At 37.6% G+C, this 25,626-nt stretch overlaps 1 protein-coding gene and 1 non-coding gene across 2 annotated transcripts; one reads left to right on the top strand and one right to left on the bottom strand.

The window, feature by feature from the left end:
* Nucleotides 1-11,195: 11,195 nt before the first annotated feature.
* Nucleotides 11,196-12,445, bottom strand: LOC133779200 (uncharacterized). The gene is made up of 2 exons (XM_062219190.1): nucleotides 11,577-12,445; nucleotides 11,196-11,490 (listed from the first exon to the last, which is right to left on the bottom strand). Exons 1-2 carry the CDS (start codon nucleotides 12,443-12,445, stop codon nucleotides 11,196-11,198), a joined length of 1,164 nt encoding a protein of 387 aa, XP_062075174.1.
* Nucleotides 12,446-12,895: 450 nt separating this feature from the next.
* On the top strand, nucleotides 12,896-13,002 carry LOC133780848 (small nucleolar RNA R71). Its single transcript, XR_009869658.1, has one exon. It is a non-coding gene; the product is annotated as a small nucleolar RNA R71 (small nucleolar RNA).
* Nucleotides 13,003-25,626: the final 12,624 nt, after the last annotated feature.

Raw genomic sequence — 25,626 nt, 5'->3', positions numbered from 1 at the left:
CCAAGGACCCGAGGTCCCTACCTCACTCCACGACCCTTACATGCATCAAGTGTCTCACTCCCTATACCTCGATGCGATATCTCTTACAAAGACCTATGGAGACCCCAATGCTTAGAAGCCCCAGTACGAGTCGAAAGGATCGTACTAGTACGATATTGTACGGGGTACAACTTTCAGGACCCCGTATGCCTGATCCAAATACTCATGCCAGACAAGTAGTGGGAGTACTAGGAGAGGGGACACGGCCTGTATGCTTCTCACCAGATGTCAGAGCCGACACCACCACCAGCACCGCTACGCCTGGTGCCTCACCTTTGAAACTCGTACTAAATGAGTAGTGGAGGCATCCCCACAGAATCTGACCATGTACGGGAACCAACACCACTACCCCTGAGACCACTCACCTGATAGTGTACTTGTGTACTATCTGGTTCCTTGGACCACATTGTATCAGGGGCCATTAGAGCCCACTATAAAAGGAACTCCACTTCCACTTGGAAGGGGGTTGGAAAAAACACTGTAGCACTAGACCATAAGAAATACAAATTCAGTTCACAATTTTTTCTGCAAGTGTTCTTTAAGTTTCCAATTAGATCTTTAAAGTTTTTCTTTTGATAATCTCTACGTTTCTATTTTTCCAAATTCACTTGGTTGACGAGTTCTCACCGTCAACATCTACTAAAATTTGGAATAAAAAATACATTATTTAAAATTAAAAATTTATTTTCGAACTTCAGACGAGCTCTTCCTCTAGCTTAGACTGCAACGAATGCTCCGTTCCCAACTCTAAGCTTTAAGCCTCATTCGTCCACTTCCTCCCACGATTCAAGAAGTTGTAAAGAGTTACTAACATGGTTGGTAGATCCAGAATCAATAATCCAAAAGGATTTATCATTCTCTAATACACATGTTTCTAAGATACATGAACTATAATCATTACCTTTGTTTCTAGATGCTAGAAACTTTGGGCAATCTCAGTTCTAATGCCCCTTCTCTTTGTAGTTAAAGCACTTATCCTTACCTTTCTAGTTTATCCCCTTAGGCGTCTGTACACTAGGTTGTGCACTTGTTTTTGCAGCCTTTGCAAGACTGGGGTTGTTGTTTTGTTCACATTTCCTCTTGCTTCCAACTTTCGAAGATGAAACTTTGTTAGCTTCAGCCTCAGCTGGATTAGCAGCTGTAGCAGTAGTTGTCTTCTTTTCTCCTCCCTTACTTTCTCCACCCATAATAGACTCAAAAATCTGAAGCTCGTTCATGAGCTGCGTTAGACCATAGTTGAGTTGATCACGAACGTGCGGAGACGGTGCTCGTTCTGGGGATTCCTTAGTCACGACGAACTCAGAGTTATCACCAATCAATATTATGTTGATGTTCTGCTTCCACTTAAGAAAGTTTTCTCCAGTGAGTTTCTCCATCGAATGTTGAGAAAGGATGGGAGTAGACACAGCCATACTTAAAACTACTTATTATCAATAAAATAGAAATCAATCACTTTTGCTCAATAAAACTTCTACTCACTCTAATTTCAAGAAATATCACAACATATACCATAAATATATAAGATATGAGAAAAAAATACCAAAAACTAAAATATCTCTGTTTCTTTAGGATTTTAACTAATCTATGATATCCTTGTCCCGGTTGGCGAGAGTAAAAAATACCACTAGTTAAATAAAGTTGTAAACTTATTTAATAATGGACACCATTATTAACAACCTACTATTCGATAAAAATAAGAAAACAAAATCTCTTATTTTATGAGCTAGACCCACAATTTCGATAATTAATAGATTTAGTCCTAATAGTCACCGTAGGGGTGAGTCTAGTAGAATTTGACCTATAATTATCTATCTTTCGAAATCTAACAATGTCAAAATAACTAATGAACACCTTCTATAGGGGGACGAATAAAAGTGTCTCAAGGCCCCATTAAGCTATTCACCTTGTTAAACCAACGGTGCAGATCGAATATAATTCTTATAAAATAAGCTCATTATAAAAATAGTATTTTTATTATTAATTTTAAAAAATTAATGACTATGGTTCTCCAAAAAATTGAATAAATTAAATTTTTAAAACCAAAGTCCTATAATTTTCTATTAATTCTAAAGTGTCACATTGAAACAAATTTAATTAAATTAGAATTAATTTTTTGCTAATCAATATTTAGGTTTAACTATTATAATGAACCAATACCATTAAGTCCAACTCCGGCAAATGAGCCTTAACAATTGGGCTTGTAAGGAGGAGGGTTGGGTCTAGTATGTCGTTCCCACTACAAAGGTCCCCATACTTCCATACAAGGTCCAAAAGACCGAAATTTAAACCTTCATTTTATTAATTATTATTACTTAATTAGACCCATTATAGTCATGTAAATAAAATGGGCCTTCACAAGTGGAATCACCCACAAGAGAGGAATTTAAACTTTATATTTTCTAATGGGCCCAAATAAAACCTATCATTTTATGAATATTTTATTTGGCAAAAATCCATATATTAGCGAACATATGGGCACTATAAGCATCTAAGCCCAATTACCAAAATACCACATATAGTGCAAACAAACATGTTATAATTAGATGGTGTTGCGGATTTTCCTAAGTGCGTGCAAGTGTACACAATCGTTGAACAAGTAATATAATGAAAGTAATTTTTATCGTCTCCTCAAGGATTGCCAAACAAATATTGTAAAAATCATCATCAAACAATTTGGGGTACAATTAACTATCCCTTTTTTTTTATGACTTAATCAATTGAACTAAAGAACAAAAAGAACTAAACAAGAGAATTAAAATAGGCTTTTAACAATAAATATAGAAAATGAAAAATTGTGATTACTATGATGATAAAAGTTAGGCATATCAAATCCCCCTAATTTGTAGTTTCGCCCCTGATGTTGCAACAAAGTTCATAGCAAAGTTCTCTTGTAACTAGGATTTCCAATTTAATGCACATGCCATTTTTCCAAATGCTCATGTTAAAGTTCCATCAATTAGATTCGCATATTCCTATGCTAAACTTAATTTCAAGAACATAATTCCAAGCATCAATCCTTCAAGTTTGCAAGGTGAATAAAAATTCCTAAGTTATTCACTAATCAATAACAAAAGTATCAACATGCATCAATCAAGCATTTCCACTAATTTTTACCCTTCTAGGATTAAAACTAATTTGTCTCTCACCTAAGTTGATCATTCTCAAGCAAGAGATTTGCACAATAAAAATAGCTCAAATGAACAAAAGAAAATTTTCATAAAATAGTCAACACTTTGGGGGTAATTACAAATTAGGGTTCATCAATATCCCTAACACAAACAATTTAAGTCATAGTAAAAATACCCAAATCACCACAATAAACATTCAACATTATCTCAAGAGTTCAAGGAAGAAAGAAAAAGAAAATAAAATTATATGAAAGTAGAGTTAGAAAAACAAGCCAAATTGATAGAGATATTCTATTCTTTGTCTTCTAACTCTTATTCTTCTTCTTCTTCTAGCTTCCTTCTCCTTCCTCTTCTCTTCTTAATGATTTCAGCTCAAAAAATGCACAAAAGTCTCTTTAATGGAGCATGGGCGGCTGGTTCTCTTTTCTTTTTCTTGGAGAAGAAGATGATATCTTTTTGGGCTCACAAAGGGTATAAACCCTCCCTTTCTCTCTCTATACGTGGGGGACCACATCCTTTGCCTTTTCAGAATTTTGCAGCTCCTTTCCACCTCATCTAAGTACATGCCAAGTGTGCAGACTTTACGTTGCTGGCTGCCCACACTTTGCTGCAGCAAAGTTGACTGATGTTGCAACGATTGCCAGAATTTCAGCTCCAATATGATTTCCTTACACATGCGTGACTAAGCTTTCCAAGCACCCTCTCGCTATGCCTTCAAAATAGATACCACATTTTTTTAGAATATAATTCCATTATTTTCCACAAGAGTTATCATTAATTAAAACAAACTACACAAACAAAGTTAAGAGACAAAATGACTAAAACCACACAATAATAGCACAAACACTCTATTTCACTTAAATTTTCAAGTCCAAAAGCTCAATTAATAACTCTAAAATATAGAGTTATCACACCCCCAAACTTAATCCATTGATCGCCCTGAGTGATGACTCTGAAAATAAAAGACAAGAAAAGAAACAAAGAAATCCAACTTAACACAAGACACACACGAAAAATAACAACTTAAGACGACATAACACACCACACAACTATAACAGACACAACCCACAACACAAAGACTCAAAATAAAACAAAACTAGGAATCAATTTGGAAATGGTCATATCAAAGTGGGAATAGAACTCTCAAATCAGTGATTAAGAAGATAACTCAAGTGTATATGCAAGCCAAGTTCCTCAAGTATTAAGATGCTATCAAACCAAGAATCAAGTGTTTACCCTTAAAGTGTATACATAGCTCTTCCCAAACATTCTCAATTTTCCCTAAAGTAAATTAGATCTTGATCCTAAAGCCTAATTATTGTCTCCATAAGTTGACTTAATGATTCCCTCTCCACTACTGTAGACAAACACTAACCAAGGATCAAAAGGTCTTTAACAAGCTTGTAGTGTAAGGCTTAGGTGCGGGTGGTTAAAATAAGACATTTTAGGCTTAGTTCCCTTTAAAAACACCTTAATTTTCCTAAGAACAAGTAAGAGCTCACAATCACTTTCCCAAAAGATTACCCCCCAAAAATCAAAGTCACGCTTGCCATTCTTCTTTATTGCTAACATAGACAGAAACAAGAAAGGAAGAAAGGAAATGAGACATAATACTTTTTTGTTTTTGTTTAAGATCCTACACCCACAAACTTACTTTCAAATTTATGGATAATTTGCAACTCTTTGATGATTTTTTTTTTATATATATAGGGGATGCACTCTTTCTTTACAAAAACACCTTTTAATTTTTTTTTTTATATATAAATATCTAAAATTAGATAAAACAATGGAAGTGACACAACATGAGATCCACTCCCCCCAAACTTAAAATGAGATCCACACTAAAATACCATTCACAAAGGCACACTCCTCTCACCCTCTCTCATGATGCAACACTCAACATATATTCAAGAAAAATCAAGGTGCTCAAAAGGTATGGTGAATGGATATGTATATAGTTGGGCTAGCATGTGGTGTAGAAAGAAAGGGAGTCTAATAAGCTCAATGGGGTGACTAAGGATAAAAGAGTATATAATGGTTGGCTAAAAAGGCTCAAATAGTCCATAGATGTCCTAAATCATGTCCTTGGTTTGGTGTTGTCTAGGATTTTAAGTTTGCCTGAAGGGAACCACTAACAATTCTAGAAACTTAAGCTCTCCCAAAAATCTAGCTAACTTTATGGGTTTAAGAAATTATTAGTCGAGCTATGCACACAAAATTGGGACACATTCTCATTATGGTTGAATTAGCATAAAAAACTTTAAGTACTAAAGGCTCGCTCATACACAAGAGTTAACAAATGATGCAATTTTTTTTTTCTGACATGTTATCATCGAGCCATTCCAAATTTAAACACAACCAAATTGATTCCATTATAAATAGACTCAAGACTCAAGACTTCAAACAAAACACGCCTAACAATGCCTAAAACATAAGAAACATAAAGGAAATTAAAACAAGACAGCAGTTATAAACAACACCCCCCAAACTTAAGGGAGAGCACTATCCTCAGTGCAAAAAATCAACAGAGCAAAAAGAACAGAAAAAACAGATAACATAAACAGAACAGGAAATGAAAAGGATTGTGGAAAATAAGGAAACTCCCTCTACTCGCTATCCTCCTCCTTGTTGGAAGAGGTAGGCGCAACGTATGGTTCAGGTGCACACCATTGCTCCATGATGGCCTCAAGAAATGGTGGAAAAAGCTCGGGGGGCCGGAAAGAATGATGCAATACATCATCACGCCAGCGTACATAGCCCCAATAGGTGTGCTGCTAGGCCTCCATATGATGCATCATGCTCAGCATACTATACTGAGTGGCGTAAAGCTCCGCGATAGTGGGGTTTGAAGGCTCAGCAGAGCCATGGCTAGACGATGGTGGTGGGGCAGAGGGCGACGCTTGCTCTCTCAGAATGGAAACAACTTTGGTCACCTTCTGAATTGTATAGGCATCAATGTAATCGGGAGAGTGACGGTGTTCATCATCCGGAGCTAGGGGCACACCCGCGTTGTGACATAAAGCAGTGATCAACGTGGGAAAAAATAACAGTCCCTTGGTCTTGATAACACTCAAGGCAACGAGCTCCTCGGAAATGAGCTCCCCCACATCAATTGAGAGGCCAGTCAAAATGCTGTAAAGGAGGACAACACGATCCTTGCTGATCGAGGTGTCATGAGTGGTGGGTAACATGTTGGTCTTGATAAAATGATTCCACACATGAGCAAGAGTCTTCAAGGAGTGCGGGGTATAGTGTGAGCTCCAAACTTCGGCGAAACATTCCATTGGGTGCCCGGTAAAGTAACTTCGGCCAACATATTGGCAAGGTCCGCCTCACTTTGTTGAGGGGCAACGTCCCCATACTCTGCTGCCTCGATATTGGGCAACCCAAAAACAACATTGATGGCCTAAGGGGCATAACTAACTTGCTTTCCCTAGACTGTGACTTGTTGCAATTTCTGTGAGACAAAGTTGGCATAGAATTCTTTGATCCAAGGAACAATCGCCTCTCGAGGGGCTGTACAAAAATTAAGCCACCCTCGATCACTAATCACATTGGTCACATAATCTGGATTTCCATCAGTGGGGAATGCTCGCTCAAACCAAATATCGCGCCCGATAAGTTTTCTGAATTTTTCGGCAGTCCTCGGGGATATAAACTTTGCAACAACAGGTGGTTCGTCTGCCACGGGTTTTTTCTTTCTATTTGCGACTTACTTGCTTCGAGGCATAATGCTTAATAACCAAAAGTCCAACAACCACAGTTAGGTGTGATGCCCAAAGTGTAGAGATAAGAGTAATATAGTACCTTATAGGAGCAGGACACCCTTGTGAATGCACTGTGTGGTTGCGAAATTTTCGTGAGACCCCAAGGAAGATAATACAAGGAGCTGCCCAAATCTTGATGTTGTGAATAGGTGTGTAAGGGTAGGTCAGAGTGAGAGAGCTATGGGTGGTTCTCGGTGGTGTGTAAGAGGTGGCCGTGGGTTGCGTTGGGCTGTTGGAGTGGGTTCGGGTCTGGTTCGTTGGGTGGGTCGGGGGTCGCGATCGGAGTTGGAAGGAGGGTCGACTGGGTTGGGTTTGTCGAGGGGTGGTGAGGCGTGGCTGTGGGGTCGGGGCTGGTGGGGGCCGTGGATTCGGCTGGAAATGGTCAGGGCGTCGCGGCTGGGAGACGGGTTGTGTGGGTCGGGGCCGTGGGTCCGGCTGTAGGAGGCGGTTCGAAGGGGATTTTGGCGAGGGTGGTAGAGGTGGCTGGGTCGTTGTGGCTAGGGGTGGCTGACGGGGTGCGTGATGGCTGAGAAATGTGAGGGTTGTCTGCCGTGACGTTTGGGAGATGGGCTGGGTTCGTGGGGGCTAGGGGCGGCTGAGGGGGCTGGGAGGTGTGGGTGGCGGCTGGGTGTTTACAGAGAAATGGTGATGATGAAGATGATGGGCTTAGGGTTTCAAAAATGGATTGGGGAACATCATAGAACTTTGCTGCAGCAAAGTCAAGTTAGAGAGCAATACCAAAAATTTGTTTTGTTTTAATGTTGATGTTACAACATCATAGAACTTTGCTGCAATAACAGCAAGTCAGAGAGCAACCTGAATTTTGATGTTGTAACATAATGGAACTTTGCTGCAGCAACAATCAAGTCAGAGAGCATGCTAAATGTTGATGTTGCAACATCATGGAACTTTGCTGCAGTAACAGTCAAGTCAGAGAGCAAGCCCAATGTGATGCTACATCACCCAAAATTTTCAACCCCTTTTTTCTGCAACCATAAACACATTAAACCATCAAAATCCGATGTCCCAAAGAAATATATTATATACATACATATATATATACTTTTTTTTTCATATATTTCTTTTCTTTTATATATATATATATATAGTATACATCTATATAAAACTTGGGTTGCTCTACAATTAAATCTCAAAGTTCCTCAGCAACCCGAGTTTTTACATATTCTTCAAGGATCCTCCAAAGAGATTGAGCACTTGTTTCGCTCAACCTCACCTCCCCAATAATGCTTGATACTTTGGCCATTAACCTTGAATTCCCTTCCGGAGCATTCTTCACGCAATTCCACTGCTCCATAAGGATACACCTTAACCACCAAGAATGGGCCCGACCATCTTGACTTGAGATTGCCTGGGAATAGTTTCAAACGCGAGTTAAACAACAAAACTCGTTGGCCTTCTTTGAACACCCTTGGCTGAATATGCTTGTCATGCCACCTTTTTGTTTTCTCCTTGTAAAGTTTGGCATTTTCATAAGAGAATAATCGCATCTCTTCTATTTCATTTAACTGCAACATTCTCTTTTCTCCTGCAAGTTGCAAGTCCATGTTGAGTGTTTGAATAGCCCAATAAGCGCGATGCTCAAGTTCCACTGGCAGGTGACATGATTTTCCAAATACAACCCGATATGGTGACATCCCCAATGGTGTCTTGAAAGCTGTTCTATAGGCCCACAATGCCTCATCTAACCTCTTGGACCAATCCTTGCGGTTGGGACTCACCACTTTCTCAAGGACACCTTTTATCTCTCTATTGGACAACTCAACTTGCTCATTAGTTTGGGGATGGTAAGCAGTAGCTATTTTGTGCCTCACATCATATTTAGCCAATAAGCTAGCCAACACTTTGTTCACAAAATGGGTCCCCTCATCGCTAATGATTGCCCTTAGAGTGCCAAAACGAGTGAAAACATTCTTCTGTAAGAACCTCATGACAACTTTAGCATCAGTAGTGGGAGAGGCAATTGCTTCCACCCATTTTGAAACGTAATCCATAGCTACCAAGATGTACAAGTCGCCATAAGATGGAGGGAAAGGGCCCATAAAATCGATACCCCACACACCGAACAATTCAACTTCAAGAACATTAGTTAAGGGCATCTCATTCCTTCTAGAAATATTACCAACCCTTTGGCATCGATCACACCTCAACACAAAAGCATGAGCATCTTTGAATAAGGAAGGCCAAAAGAATCCACATTGAAGTACATTAGATGCGGTGTGCGATCCCCCAAAATGACCACCACAAGGTGAAGAGTGACAATGATGTAGGGTATCCTCCATCTCTTGCTCGGAAACACATCTCCTAATCATTTGGTCGGTGCATTGTTTGAACAAGAATGGCTCCTCCCAAAAATAATGCCTCACATCATGAAAAAACTTCTTCTTTTGTTGGCTTGTTAGATCCAGAGGCAACAATCCACTAACCAAGTAATTAGAAAAATCTGCAAACCAAGGAACAACATGAGATTGGTTGACCTCAAACAATTGCTCATCTGGAAATGTCTCTTTGATGGGCACTAGAACATTGGATCCTTTTTCACCTTCCACTCTCGAAAAATGATCGCCACTTGATTCTCGACTCCTTTCCTATCTTGAATTTCCACATCAAACTCTTGAAGTAAAAGCACCCATCTAATTAAACGAGGCTTGGCATCCTTTTTCTCAATCAAGTACTTTATAGCGGAGTGATCTGTGTATACTATCACCTTGGTGCCCACCAAATAAGCCCGAAACTTGTCAAAGGAAAAGACAATAGCCAAGAGTTCCTTTTCCGTCACTGTATAATTAAGTTGAGCACCTGTCAAAGTGCGGCTAGCATAATAAATGGAGTGAAATATCTTGTTCCTTTGCTGCCCCATAACAACTCCCACTGCATAGTCGCTAGCGTCACACATTAATTCAAAAGGCAAGTCCCAATCCGGAGCTACAATTATTGGTGCTGAAATCAATCTCTCTTTCAACTCTTCAAAGGCTTTCAAACATGCTTCATCAAAGTAGAATGGCGCCTCTTTCTCCAATAGGTTGCAGAGAGGCTTAGAGACCTTGGAGAAATCTTTTATGAATCGCCTATAGAACCCGGCATGCCCAAGAAAGCTTCTAATATGCTTCACCGAAGTAGGAGGAGGGAGCTTCTCAATAACTTCAATCTTAGCCCGGTTAACTTCAATTCCTTGCCTTGATATCTTGTGGCCCAAAACAATGCCTTCCTTAACCATAAAATGGCATTTTTCCCAATTAAGAACAAGGTTTGTTTCTTCACATATTTGCAAAACTTTGGCCAAGTTGCTCAAGCAATCGTCATATGAATCACCGAAAACAGAGAAGTCATCCATGAATACCTCTAGGAACTGCTCCACCATGTCAGTGAAAATAGCCATCATACTTCTCTGAAATGTGGCAGGCGCGTTACATAGACCAAAAGGCATCCTTTGAAATGCGAAAGTACCACAGAGACAAGTGAAAGTGGTCTTGTGCTGATCCTTTAGAGCGATTGCAATCTGTTTGTAACCAGAGTATCCATCTAGAAAACAATAGTACTCTCTCCCTACAAGTCTGTCTAACATCTGATCAATGAAGTGAAGAGGAAAGTGATCTTTTCGAGCGGCCTTGTTCAATTTTCTATAGTCCATGCAAATTCTCCACCCTGTCACGGTTCTAGTAGGTATCAGCTCATTGTCTTCATTTTCCACTACTGTAATCCCACCTTTCTTTGGCACACACTGGGACTGACCCATGAGCTGTCAGAGATGGGATAACTAATACCTGCATCGAGCCACTTGATAATCTCCTTTTTCACCACTTCTTTCATGATAGGATTTAGCCTTCTTTGCCCTTCAATAGACCCTTTTTCATTGTTTTCTAACAGAATCTTATGCATGCATAGAGAAGGACTAATGCCCTTTATGTCTGCAATGGTCCACCCAATGGCCTTCTAGAACTTCCTCACTACATCCAACAACTTTTCTTCTTGCTCCATACTTAACTCAGCTGAAACAATCACAGGTAAGGTGGAAGACTTACCCAAATAGGCATATCTTAAGTGTGAGGGTAAAGCTTTTAATTCCAACTCCGGAGGCTCTTCCACTGATGGTGTAGGGGCTGCGAAAGACCTCGAAGAGAGCTCCAAAGATTTAAAATGATTTCTTGTATGCAATCCTTGTGAACTAGCTTCTAGCCAAGCCAAGTATTTATCCTCATCCTCTACATGTGAATCAAACATCAAGAGTCTCTCTAGAGGATCATCAATTTTTTTTTTCTAATTCCTTTGAAGCCAAAGAATCTACCACTGAAACCATAGAACACTCTTCAACCTCATCTGGAAATCTCATAGCCTTGAAAACATTGAAAGTCACCTGCTCATCTTGAACCCTCATAGTAAGTTTACCCTTTTGCACATCAATCAAAGTTCTACCAGTAGCTAGAAAAGGCCTCCCTAGAATGATTGGTACCTCCCTGTCTGCCTCATAATCCAACACAATGAAATCAACTGGGAAAATGAACTTATCAACTTTTACCAAGACATCCTCAACTTCCCATCTAGATAAGCAAGAGATCTATCTGCAAGTTGTAGAATCACTGTGGTAGGTTGGACTTCAGCAATCCCCAATTGTCTATACACAGACATAGGCATCAGATTTATACTGGCACCCAAGTCACATAATGCCATGCTACAATAAGAATTACCAATGGTACATGGAATGGTGAAACTCCCAGGATCTTTCATCTTCGGTGGCTGCTTGTTTTGCAAGAATGAGCTAGATTCCTTGGTAAGAGCCACTGTCTCAAATTCTCCTAACCTTCTCTTCCTTGTAAGAATATCTTTCATGAATTTTACATAGTTAGGCATTTGCTCAAGTGCCTCTACCAGTGGGATGTCGATATGCAACTGCTTCAACATATCTAGAAACTTCTTGAATTGAGAATCCAACTTTTGCTTCTGAAAACGTTGAGGAAATGGAGGTGGCTTCTTTGAAATTAAGCTTGCTGGTTGACAATGCTGCGGCATCCCTGCAACATTCTGGGCAGAGGAAGATTTTTGTGCACTAGGAAGTTTAGCATCTTTTTGGAATTCCTCATTTATTTGGATTGAAGAGGGCTCACCCTCATGCCCAGACTCGGTCTTGTCCTTCTCCAACTCTTTTCCACTCCTCAAAGTGACAGCTTTACAATATTCCTTCCCCATACTCCTTGGATTCTCAGAATCACTTGGCAGTGTACCGTGGGGTCTATTTCTAAGCTCATTAGCTAGTTGCCCAACTTGGTTTTCTAAGTTCCTCAATGAAGACGCTTGGCTCTGAATTATGGCTTCATTCTTCACTATATATTCCTTCAACATGTTCCCAAGAGAGCTAGATTGCATTGTTTGTTGTTGTGGTCTTTGTTGTGGTGCTTGAGGAGGGTAACCCGGTGGAAAATTTGGTCTTGGAGGCATCGAAGGATTACTAGGACCAGCTCCTTGATACTCCATGAAAAATTGGGGTGTTGCATCCATGATGGGTTGTAGGAATTAGAATAAGGACCATTCCTATTTTGGTTCCCCATATAACATACAGCTGCCAGATTAGAAGGACAGTTATCAAAAGTATGACCCTCACCACAATACACACAAGAAATGCTCTCCATTTGCCCCATTTGTGTCCCCATAGGATGCCCTGTTGATTGATTCATCCCCATATTCATTGTCTTGAGCATATTAGAAATAGAAGACACTTGGGCCGCCAAAGAAGTGATGGCATCTACATCATGAATACTGGCCACATTTCTACCAGTAGACAATCTAGAAGTGGGCCACTGATAGTTGTTGTTGGATATTCTCTCAAGGATTTCATATGCCTCATTATAGGACTTAGCAAGAAGAGCCCCATTCGCTGAAGCATCAACCACCATCCTAGTATGAGCGTTAAGACCGTTATAGAAGGTCTCCATTTGGATGCAATGAGGAATGCCATGGTGAGGGAATTTGCGTAACAACTCCTTAAACCGCTCCCATGCCTCATATAAGGATTCTTCATCAAGTTGTTGAAATGAAGTAATCTCATTGCGAAGCTTGGCATGTTAAGTAGGAGGAAAACACTTCATCAAAAACCGTTCAGCCAACTCTTGCCAAGTACTCACAGAATCAGATGGCAAGGAGTTCAACCAAGCTCTGGCTCTGTCTCTCAAGGAGTATGGGAATAACTTTAGTCTCAAAGCATCCTCTGTCACTCCGGGCAGCTTGAAAGAGTCACTTACTTCAATGAACAAACGAAGGTGAAGGTGAGGATCCTCTGTTGGCATCCCACCAAACTGACCCACAGTTTGAAGCATTTGGAACATGTCTGGCTTCAATTCAAACTGTGCTGCTTGAATTTCTGGTCTGACGATGCCTGGATTGAGCTCATTGAAGAGGGGGAGAGCATATTTCCTGATAGCACGATCTCTATCATTAGCCATAATAACTGCATTTTGCCCATTGTTGGCAGCTACTCCCCCTTGATCTACTCGATCTTGAGCAACTCCTACTATATTTACTGGTGGATCATGAGCGACTCCTGATAGATTTGCTGCCCTCTGGGCAGCTCCCTGTTGAGCCCCTTGCTCAGCACCATTATAGTCATGTAAAGAAAATGGGCCTTCACAAGTGGAATCACCCACAAGAGAGGAATTTAAACTTTACATTTTCTAATGGGCCCAAATAAAACCTATCATTTTATGAATATTTTATTTGGCAAAAATCCATATATTAGCAAACAAATGGGCACTATATGCTTCTAAGCCCAATTACAAAAATACCATATATAGTACAAACAAACATGTTATAATTAGATGGTGTTGCGGATTTTCCTAAGTGTGTGCAAGTGTACACAATCGTTGAACAAGTAATATAATGAAAGTAATTTTTATCGTCTCCTCTAGGATTGCCAAACAAATATTGTAAAAATCATCATCAAACAATTTGGGGTACAATTAACTATCCCTTTTTTTTATGACTTAATCAATTGAACTAAAGAACAAAAAGAACTAAACAAGAGAATTAAAATAGGCTTTTAACAATAAATATAGAAAATGACAAATTGTGATTACTACGATGATATGATGATAAAAGTTAGGCATATCAAATCCCCCTAATTTGTAGTTTTGCCCCTGATGTTGCAACAAAGTTCATAGCAAAGTTCACTTGTAACTAGGATTCCCAATTTAATGCACATGCCATTTTTCCAAATGCTCATGTTAAAGTTCCATCAATTAGATTCACATATTCCTATGCTAAATTTAATTTCAAGAACATAATTCCAAGCATCAATCCTTCAAGTTTGCAAGGAGAATAAAATATTCCTAAGTTATTCACTAATCAATAACAAAAGTATCAACATGCATCAATCAAGCATTTCCACTAATTTTTACCCTTCCAGGATTAAAACTAGCTTGTCTCTCACCTAAGTTGATCATTCTCAAGCAAGAGATTTGCACAATAAAAATAGCTCAAATGAACAAGAGAAAATTTTCATAAAACAGTCAACACTTTGGGGGTAATTATAAATTAGGGTTCATCAATATCCCTAACACAAACAATTTAAGTCATAGTAAAAATACCCAAGTCACCACAATAAACATTCAATATTATCTCAAGAGTTCAAGGAAGAAAGAAAAAGAAAATAAAATTATATGAAAGTAGAGTTTAGAAAAACAAGGCAAATTTATAGAGATATTCTATTCTTTGTCTTCTAACTCTTATTCTTCTTCTTCTACTTCTAGCTTCCTTCTCCTTCCTCTTCTCTTCTTGATGATTTTAGCTCAAAAAATGCACAAACGTCTCTTCAATGGAGCATGGGCGGCTGGTTCTCTTTTCTTTTTCTTGGAGAAGAAGATGATATCTTTTTGGGCTCATAAAGGGTATAAACCCTCCCTTTCTCTCTCTACACGTGGGAGACCACATGCCAAGTGTGCAGACTTTACGTTGCTGGCTGCCCACACTTTGCTGCAGCAAAGTTGACTGATGTTGCAACGATTGCCAGAATTTCAGCTCCAATATGATTTCCTTACACATGCGTGACTAAGCTTTCCAAGCACCCTCTCGCTATGCCTTCAAAATAGATACCACATTTTTTTAGAATATAATTCCATTATTTTCCACAAGAGTTATCATTAATTAAAACAAACTACACAAACAAAGTTAAGAGACAAAATGACTAAAACCACACAATAATAGCACAAACACTCTATTTCACTTAAATTTTCAAGTCCAAAAGCTCAATTAATAACTCTAAAATATAGAGTTATCACACCCCCAAACTTAATCCATTGATCGCCCTGAGTGATGACTCTGAAAATAAAAGACAAGAAAAGAAACAAAGAAATCCAACTTAACACAAGACACACACGAAAAATAACAACTTAAGACGACATAACACACCACACAACTATAACAGACACAACCCACAACACAAAGACTCAAAATAAAACAAAACTAGGAATCAATTTGGAAATGGTCATATCAAAGTGGGAATAGAACTCTCAAATCAGTGATTAAGAAGATAACTCAAGTGTATATGCAAGCCAAGTTCCTCAAGTATTAAGATGCTATCAAACCAAGAATCAAGTGTTTACCCTTAAAGTGTATACATAGCTCTTCCCAAACATTCTCAATTTTCCCTAAAGTAAATTAGATCTTGATCCTAAAGCCTAATTATTGTCTCCATAAGTTGACTTAATGATTCCCTCTCCACTACTGTAGACAAACACTAACCAAGGATCAAAAGGTCTTTAACAAGCTTGTAGTGTAAGGCTTAGGTGCGGGTGGTTAAAATAAGACATTTTAGGCTTAGTTCCCTTTAAAAACACCTTAATTTTCCTAAGAACAAGTAAGAGCTCACAATCACTTTCCCAAAAGATTACCCCCCAAAAATCAAAGTCACGCTTGCCATTCTTCTTTATTGCTAACATAGACAGAAACAAGAAAGGAAGAAAGGAAATGAGACATAATACTTTTCTTTTTGTTTAAGATGCTACACCCACAAACTTACTTTCAACTTTATGGATAATTTGCAACTCTTTGATGATTTTTTTTTTTTATATATAGGGGATGCACTCTTTCTTTACAAATACTCCTTTTTTTAAATTTTTTTTATATATAAATATCTAAATTTAGATAAAACAATGGCAATGACACAACATGAGATCCACTCCCCCCAAACTTAAAATGAGATCCACACTAAAATACCATTCACAAAGGCACACTCCTCTCACGCTCTCTCATGATGCAACACTCAACATATATTCATGAAAAATCAAGGTGCTCAAAAGGTATGGTGAATGCAACACTTAAATGATTGAGAACCAAAAGCTTCTAGTTTTTTTATGCGTATATACAATAAATGAAGCATTAGTGACCATTTTGTTATTATATGTTCTAATTCTCTTTTTTTTAAGAAACAAAATAGTATTTAATTTAATATGTGGAACATAAGATGTAATAACCATGTTTTACTATAGGTGTTATTATTTGGCAAATCATGATTCCAGATGCATTTGGATTGTGTATTGGTTGCATCTGGAGTTCTTCGCTGTTTCAATTACCAAGTGGAGTTAGTTTTTCAGTTTAGTCTTAACTAATTTTGTTAAGTTTTTTTTTTATGGTTTTCTGTTAGATTCTTTACCTGCTTAAATACTGATCAGTTTTGGATCTTGTGAGCTGAGGCAACCAATTCATTTTATTGCCGAGAATTTTGTTAGTTTTCTTGGTTTTCTCTCTATTCTTTTGTTGCAGGTTTTTGGTTTGGGTTTGAAGCTTCTTTCTTGGAGCTTGATTCAACATTCTTAAAGGTGAAGAACAGAGGGATTTGTTCAAGAATTTCTGAAGGGATTTCAGAGATAAAGTGTTAAAGGGATTTCAACACTACTTCTAAGGGAATTAGAAGCTTACAATGTCTAGTGGAAGACTAATTAAAGGGTGATTGTAAATCTTGCTATGAGTTAGGGATGTAAATGGGGCGGATCTGATCCGCCCCGATAGTGATCCGACCCGATCCGAATGCACTTCCGACCCGACCCGATCCGATAGGCTTTCGGAGTGGATCGGATCGGATCGGATCCGACCCGGTTCATCCGGGTCGGGTTAGACCCGATCCGACAAGATTTTTTTTCTTATTTTTTATTTTTTAAATCACACCATAGCACTATTAAAAAAAAATACTAAAGTATAAATGAAAGTTTTTCAAAAAAAACAAAGTTTTAATGAAGTATATTATATCATTAAAAACAAAGTCATTATATCATTAATTATATTAAGAATTCACCAACACATACTAATAATAAAGTACATTAACTACATTAAATCAATTATAAAACTTTGATATTCTACCCTAATCTTCAAGATCTATTATGTATGGGTCCTGCAAAGAAAAGAAACAAAAATATTAATAATAGAAGTTTAATCATTTATTTGATTTATTTTAAAAACTAAAATAATTACCATAGTTGGATCTATGTCATTATCTTCATCATTAATGGTGACTAGTTTAGTCGCTCCTGCAGAAAAAAAATATCAAACATTAACTATCAAAATTTTAAAACAAAATATAAGTATAAATACCTTGTTTGTCTTTCACCAACAAACTTTGAATACATACCAAATTGTTATATATATAAAACAAAAGATAAGTATAAATACCTTGTTTGTCTTTCACCAACCAACTTTGAGTATAGACCAATGCCTCCAATGTAGTTGGATGAAGTCTCGATCGATGTGAACCCACATGTCTACCACCAGTGCTAAATGCAGACTCTGAAGCAACAGGACTAATAGGCACAGCAAATATGTCTTTGGCAATCTTGTTCAACATGGGATATTTAAATCCTGTTACCTTCCAATAATTGCATATATCAAAGAATTCATCAGTCCTAGGTAACACCTTCTCATCCAAATAGGCATCTAACTCTGACTTCACATTCTCTGCACCAGATGCAACTATAACATATGTATCATAGTTAGATAGATCATCCTCTGTTGAAAAAGATGCTGATGTATTATCTAGTTGCTGACTTCTTTCGCTTAAATCAGGACATTTAGACTTATACTCATCTAATAGATCATAACAAAGCTTGCGGGCCTTCTCAATCTCAATCTCATATAGATCATTTCCATAAAGCTTAGGAAAAAAATATTCGATCAACATAAATTTGTACCTTGGATCCAAAACAACTGCAACAGTCATAAGTCCATGAATCTCTTCCCAATACTTTTGAAACTTAGACATCATTTGAGTTGCCATATTCTTAATAAAAAACTCATCTGATGTCATCCATGCTTCAATTTTCAACTTAATTTTACATATCATTGGGAAAAAAAGATTAGCAGTAGGATACTTAGTTCCAGAAAATAACAACGTCACCTCATAAAATACTTCCAACTTGTCACATAATTTCTGAGCTCTAATCCAATCATTATCTTATGGTAGACATTTATACTTTGGATCACGTAGCTTTGATCGTTCAAACACTTTCTTGTACAATAAAGCTGTTTTGAGCATCAAGTACGTTGAATTCCACCTTGTCACACAATCAAGTGACAGTTTCTTAGTACATGTCACTCCGAGAAGACGAGCAGTGTCCTCAAATTTTTCATACCTCTTTGGTGTGCCCGACCAATAAGCAACACTATCTCGAATCTTGTCAATGCTGTCGCCAATAACAGACAAGCCATCTCTAACAATTAGATTCAAAATATGTGCACAACAACGCATATGAAGTAGCTTTCCATTTAAAAGGAAACACTTAGAATCAAATTGTTCCTTCAAAAGTGGAATCATTGCATCATTCGTAGTACAATTATCTACAGTCACTGTACTAATCTTGTGTTCAATATTCCATTCAGACATGCAAGAACTTAGAGTTTCTGTAAGTGTTGGAGCATCATGTGGGCATGGCACATATCTAAAGCTTATAATCTGAATATGCGACTTCCAAGAGTCATCAATAAAGTGAGCTGTCACAGCCATATATCCCCTTTTTCGATGATTGGCCGTCCACATATCAGTGGTTAAGGCTATTCTACTTTTATTTTTCTCCAAAACTTCTCGAAATTTTTCTTTCTCAATCTTATATATTTTCAAAATGTCAGATCTAATTGTATTCCTTGACACCATTTGAAACATAGGTGAAATAGTATTCGAATAGTCTATAAAACCACTATGCTCTACCATCGACAAAGGGTACTCATGTAGAATGATCATTTCAGCCAACTTTTTTCTTCCTAGTTTAGGATCAAGATTGAAGGTAACTGAGGGGCTTGCGGTAGGATTCTTGGCAAGTTGTTTCTATCTTACTGGACATCTTTCCATGTGAAGAAGTAAGTGTTTAGTCCCCTTACTACTCTCTCCCACTAATTTCCTCCCACAGTGATTGCAAACTGCTTTTAGTCTACCATCAATCTTTTGCAATGTAAAATGATCCCATGCAGGAGATGTTTTCTTTCGTTTTATACCTCTACTCTCATTCACATCACTTCTATTATCAAGAGATTGCACTTCTTGTATATTTTTTGAAGGAACAAAATCAACATCATCCACACAATTAGACTCGGTAACATCTTGGGTTGACATACTTATAGTTTGATTTAACCTACATTGCATCCACATTATAAAATATATCAAAATAATGATGCATTAAAAACTTTTAAAAAATGATAACTAGATCTATAAAACATCGAGCAACATTTCCCCTATTTTATTGACCTAACCATATCTCAATATCAATTAAAACAATCAAACAACACACAAGTTTTCAACCTTATGTCACCACAACACACAAATTTCTCAGAACCTACTTCACTAAGACACACAAGTTCTCAACCTTCCGTTATCACCGCAGCACACAAAAATCTCAGAACCTACTTCACTATGGATGAATATGTAAGATATTCAAACTCTTCTAACTTCTATAAAATATTAACAAAGAAAATTAAACTTCCATAATACACAATAATAAACACATATATATACACAATAATAAATCAGTAATTCCATGCATTCAGCCCAATGCCCATTTACATGACCCAGAATTATAATTCCATGCCTATAGATTTTTCAAGTCCTTAATTATTATACGAAATCATCCAAGCATAATTATAACCCAGAATTATCAAATAGATTTTTCAAGTCCTTAGAAGACCCTCCCCACTATTTACATGACTTTTTTATTAGTCAATAGTATATATATTTTGTAGATACTATTGACTAATAAGGTTTAATGTTTTGTTGTCAAGCAACTGTATTCTTTGTTAACAAGGATGGAGATAGTTTATGAAAAAAAGAGGAACAAGATTAAGTTTTCTTTACCAAGATAGGCTTCCCATCTTTATGTTGATTTTAAATACTAGAGAAGTATCAAACTTTTAACTTTCAGTTATGAAGAAATTGTCAAAGAGTGATGAGCTTGGAGATGTTAGTCTATGGTAGTATAATTTAAGAAGCAAGTTTGTCTTTTGGGCTAGTTATCTAAAAGTTGTGGTTCGCACATGTGCTTTCAGATATCAGTGATACTGTCAATAAGGACAGTATAAACTACTTGGATATCAGTGATATCAGTGATACATATATACCATGATAATTCCTAGTTCAAAACTACTTGGATTATCATTACATCTTCATTATTATATTATCATTACATATTTTTGCATGTTTGAGCATTTTATTTAAATTTCATCAAATATATAAAGTTTTTTTAAATTTCAAGCATGGTCAATTTCGTTGTTAGAGAACAACAACCAACAAGGTAACTTAATTATTAGAGATTAAAATCAAGTAATAAGAGAAAATATTACTCACGGCAACAACTACTCTAGCAGGTAACTTAATGGAAGCACTGAAATACCCATGAAGGTAGAGATCATGAAACACAAATCCAGAGTCAGACCCTGAAAAAATACAGACCCACCAAGCCATTTTCACACCTCGGTAAAGAAAACCAAATCAGAACCTTAAAATAAACTACATAGAAAAAAAAATACAGACCTCATTATGGTCTCCTTTCTTGTACCTGGGTTATCAATCCATGGCTATGAAATTGATAAATCCCCAAATAAGAAAACCTAGGAGAGAGAGAGAGAGAGCCCACGAGAGAGAATATGAGAGAGAAACCACGAGAAAAAGAGAGAGAACTTGCGAGTCAGAGGTTGATTTCTGAACTGAAGAAGATGAAGAAGTGAAGGGTATGTGTTTGTTTACGTTACTGAAGAAGATGAGAGAACCAAACCCAATAGTCAATAAACGTTTTTTTTTTAAAAAAAGCTACCGGGGCGGGTCACGACCAGCCCCGTAATAATTACTACCAGATCGGATCGGGGCAGCGACCCGCCCCGCATTTCGACCCGCTTAATCCGGATCAGAATCTTCCCGTCGGATCGGAGCTCCGACCCGCCCCGTTCAACCGGATCATTTTGACATTCCTACTATGAGTTACATATGTTCTTTAGCAAATTAGTATGTTGATTTTGTAATTTGTAAAGAGCAAAGTTTGTGTTGTACCCTAATTTTAGCACAAGTTCATTCACTCAGCTCGGGTATAGGTGGCAAATAAAAACACGGAGAAATAACCAAGGGGAATAATATTTGCTTATTATCCATGTGAGCAACTCGAGATTCATAGTAGTCATACGTGGTGTTAGGCGTCCTGAGTTTATCTCAAACTAAGGATACGATGGTTGTGAAGCACGAGCTTGGAATATTAAATAGCTGTCGAAGCACGAGCTTGGAGGAGATATCCAGCTTATGGTAATTCTAGTATATTGCATACTCAGAGATCCTTATAGACTTGGAATCTCCTTTATACGTTTATTTATGACCAGGCTGTCGTATTTATTATCCGACATAACAGGAACCTGTTATCTTGTTATCAAATCATATCCCAATATAAATAAGAATTATTTGTATTAAAGGTAGACATGATGTAAATGCGTGATTGACTCAAGCGGTTACCCAAACCTATCCATGGAATTCCCCTATAAATATTGGGAATATTGGATAGGAAAGGGGACCATTATTCTGTAATACCAAAACTCTGCCAAAATAGAGAGAAAAACAACAAAAATATTGACTCATGGACTAGGTGGATTTTAACCACTGAACCACATAAAATTTCTGTGTTCTTGAGTGAATTTTGTTTATTTTTCATTACGTTTTACCATTAAGCACTAATCTGCCTAATTATTTCTTAATACACTGCTGGCGAAAAACCATGTCAATAGTTTGGTGCTTTCATTGAGAGAAAATTAGTGCTTCGTCAAGATCCCAATTGAATCTCATCATGGTGCTCACTCGCTCAATGGACGATAATGAGATAAAACAGCCCGGTGAGCAGAGGGGTCATCATACCGCTGTTCCGAATGAACGTGGCCCTGAGATTCAGCAACGTTTGGGAAAACAACCGGCGGATCATGGTGACACTGGGAGTTTGGCGTCATTACCACCGAATCCAAATCCAATCTACCTAACAACCGTTGAGTTGGAAAACTTTCAATTGAGAAGCCATCTCGCTAAGGAAAACAGACAGATTAAGGAGGTTTTGGCCTGGTTACCCCCTCTTGCAACCAACGTTAATGTCGGAAAGAGGCAAAGTGAGTCTCACAAGTCACATATGAATAATCGATCCAAACCAAGTTGATCAGTCAGAACCGCCACTCCAAGTTCTGTACCAGCGGAGCGAGATCACCAAAATGCTCGACCCAGCAACCATCATAGAGGTCGTCAGCATGTCAGTCGGTCGGTTAGGAATGCAACCCCAAGTTCGATGCCTTCTTCACAGGTCCACGGGAATGCCCATGGCAGTCCACGAGGAGGGGCTGGGATAGGCTCACAAAGAACAAATGTTCCAACAAACTCTCCTACATTGCGGTCGGATCGCCAAGCACAGAGAACTAGAGACATTGGAGTAGAACATAGGCGAGCTAATTTAGTCTGCCCTGATGGAATGAGGATAGCCTCACCAATAAGGCATCCCCTGTCGCCTATAAGACATCCGACACCACCTCATCCTCAAAGGGACATTCCAGCTTATGGAGACAGTAGGAGGATGTAGAGTCCAAGAACTTTACTGAGCTAGTTAGATAGTAGTATTAATAGTAATAGCTAGTAGTAGTTATAGTATGTTATTACTGTGGATTTTGGTTCAAGCCGGGACTTAGTTGGAAACTCCTAGCAATAGTTATGGATTTTATAAGTTTAACCTATAGTTTACGAATATTAATTATAACATAAGGTTTGATTAATATTGTTGGTTATCAATATGATAATTATTATAACCTAAGGTTTAGATAGAGCTAATAAGAATATGACACTTGTCATGAGCATGGTTATTCCTAAGGTTTAGATAGAGCCAATAGGATTATGTCATTTGTCATATGTATGATTATTAATAAATTATTATTTTAATGATAAAATAAGAGAAATATAAGACTTAGTCTTCACCAGAATCTGTAAGGAGCAAGACATTTATCACAATTTTATTTATTTGTATTATTTAGATAATTAAATAGATTTTTCGTAACTTTAGGGTACTGTAACTTCCGACTTATTTTTGACCCAGTTATGTTATGAATTTTGAAAAATAGTATTTCTACAAAGTTGTAGATAATTTAATAAGCTTTCTAACGGTATAAAGAAAGTCTAAATCGAATTCCTACAGTTCCAGATATATTGATTTTACTGCAGGGAAGTTTAGAGTTACGAGATTTAGGGAGTTAGAAGTTATGATTCTATTTGTTTTTATTATTTTTGTTTTAAAAATCAAGCTTTGAATCCTTAAATCTCTCTGAATAATTTGACCAATTCCTAAGCCTTTGGCTGAAGGATATTCAAATATTTTCAATTAAATTTATTATTTTTATTCAAAGCCAAAAAGAAGATTTTTATTCCTAGAACTCTATAAATAGGACCTAGCACCAAGCCTTTTCATTCATTCTTCAAGCATTGATCAGAGCCTTCCAATTGCTAGTGAGACTATAGAGTGATAAACACTTGGGTTGGGGTTATAAGCTTAATCATTATAAGCTTAATAAACACTTGGGAAGTAAGGTTCATAGAGTGTATTTCAGTTTCGAGGTGTAGTTCGATCATAGCAATTTCAAAGGTATTCCTATTCTTAGTTTCTTTCAGTATTGTTTCATTAGTTTTATAGTCCTAACTCAGTCTTCTCTATTCTTGGTTAGGCAGTTAAGTTCTTCGAACTTGAGGTTTCTTGTCGGTAAGAATATTCTCGGTGGTTTTTAGTTCATTCATCGATTTCTTTTAGAATACTCACCTCTATATTATGGTTTTTAGGAGTGTTCCAAAATCCCAACTTTGTTCTCATCATCTTGGTATATTGGTAAGAAAAATAGGATAGGATATTATGTGTTATGCCATATGTTATCTTATGATTTATGTGTTATGTTAACTTATGATTTGTGTGTTATGTATGTTTGTAGACATGGGCATATGACCTGTACACTAACAAGGCCCAATAAATTTATGGGCTTATGACTTGCTTAGCTAGCAAGCCCCATAAATCTAATGGGCATATGACTTGTTTAGTTATGGGACCCCAAGTAATAATGGCCCTTATAGTATGTGTGACATATGTTTATGATATGTTTTATTATATGCTACGTTATGAATTTTATGTATATGAATTTTGTGTTAGATTTTCCTTGCTGGGCAATAGCCTCATTCCTTTATGTTTTATATGTGCAGGAAAATAGTTATGGCGGCGGAAAGATTCTTGGCAGCTTAGGGATGTGTATTGAGGCAGGATGGAATCGATGGACTGAGCGTTCGATTAGAGGATGAAGTTTTTTTTGTCTTTTAGTTATGATTTCTATGTGTTATTTTTCCGCACTTAATTTTGTAACCAATTTATTTAAGTTATGTTTTGTTTTATTTTCAAAAAATTGGGATCCCATATCCTAAATGAATTTTTATGTATTTAACCTTTGCTTTACAGTTTTTAAATAAAGTTATGGTTATTTCATATATATATTTTCTTAAGATTAGTATAGTAGTTATTAATGGTCCAAGGTCTAGAATAGTTGGGTCGTTACAGAGGAATCCTCCCCCATCGGCCAATACTTATGTCCCACGAACACGTATCAAAAATCCAGATCCTCGGTCACAACCATGAGCTGTAAGTTTCGCAAACGGGAGTTACTGGACTGAAATTCGTCGTAGCGGTAGGTTCGAGGGCGACCTAAGGAATTAATTGAGTTCAGCACAGAGCCCTCGGTACAATCCACAACCTAATCTGCGCGATCGTCTAAATTCGTAGAGAAGAAATCAAGCTCGGAATGAAGATATTAGCTATACTTGACAAGAAGGAGGTCTGTCCATAGTACGCGATAACGGGAATACCCCACAAAACCAAGCTCGAGCTTGGAGGGACAATAACCCATCAAATGCATACGATAGGATGGGAGCTGTTGAACAGCCCCCAGGTAACCTAGGGACTAAGGACCAAACCCATAAAAGAGCAAATGAAGAGGCTTTTATATGGAAAAGAAAAAGACGATTGCGACTCAGAAGATGAGCTCGAGCCTTTTGCTCCAAATATTGCGGCGGCCATATATCCGGTAGGCTTTAAAATGCCACACTTGCCAAAATTTGAGGGAGATGGAGATCCGTCAAATCACCTCAAAATGTTTAACACCATGATGATGGCTCACAATGT

Source organism: Humulus lupulus, chromosome 5 (genome assembly GCF_963169125.1).
Source record: "Humulus lupulus chromosome 5, drHumLupu1.1, whole genome shotgun sequence".
In the NCBI taxonomy this organism is placed as follows: Eukaryota; Viridiplantae; Streptophyta; class Magnoliopsida; order Rosales; family Cannabaceae; genus Humulus; species Humulus lupulus.
Note: the sequence above shows the minus strand (reverse complement) of the source record. Positions and strands in the feature narration are given on the sequence as shown.

Excerpts from the sequence above, each read along its gene's own strand:
- LOC133779200 (XM_062219190.1), bottom strand. The coding sequence starts at position 12,445 with ATGGATGCAACACCCCAATTTTTCATGGAGTATCAAGGAGCTGGTCCT. Across the intron at positions 11,491-11,576 it reads AGTATAAATCTGATGCCTAT|ATGGGAAGTTGAGGATGTCT; the intron begins GTCTGTGTATAG and ends TTGCTTATCTAG.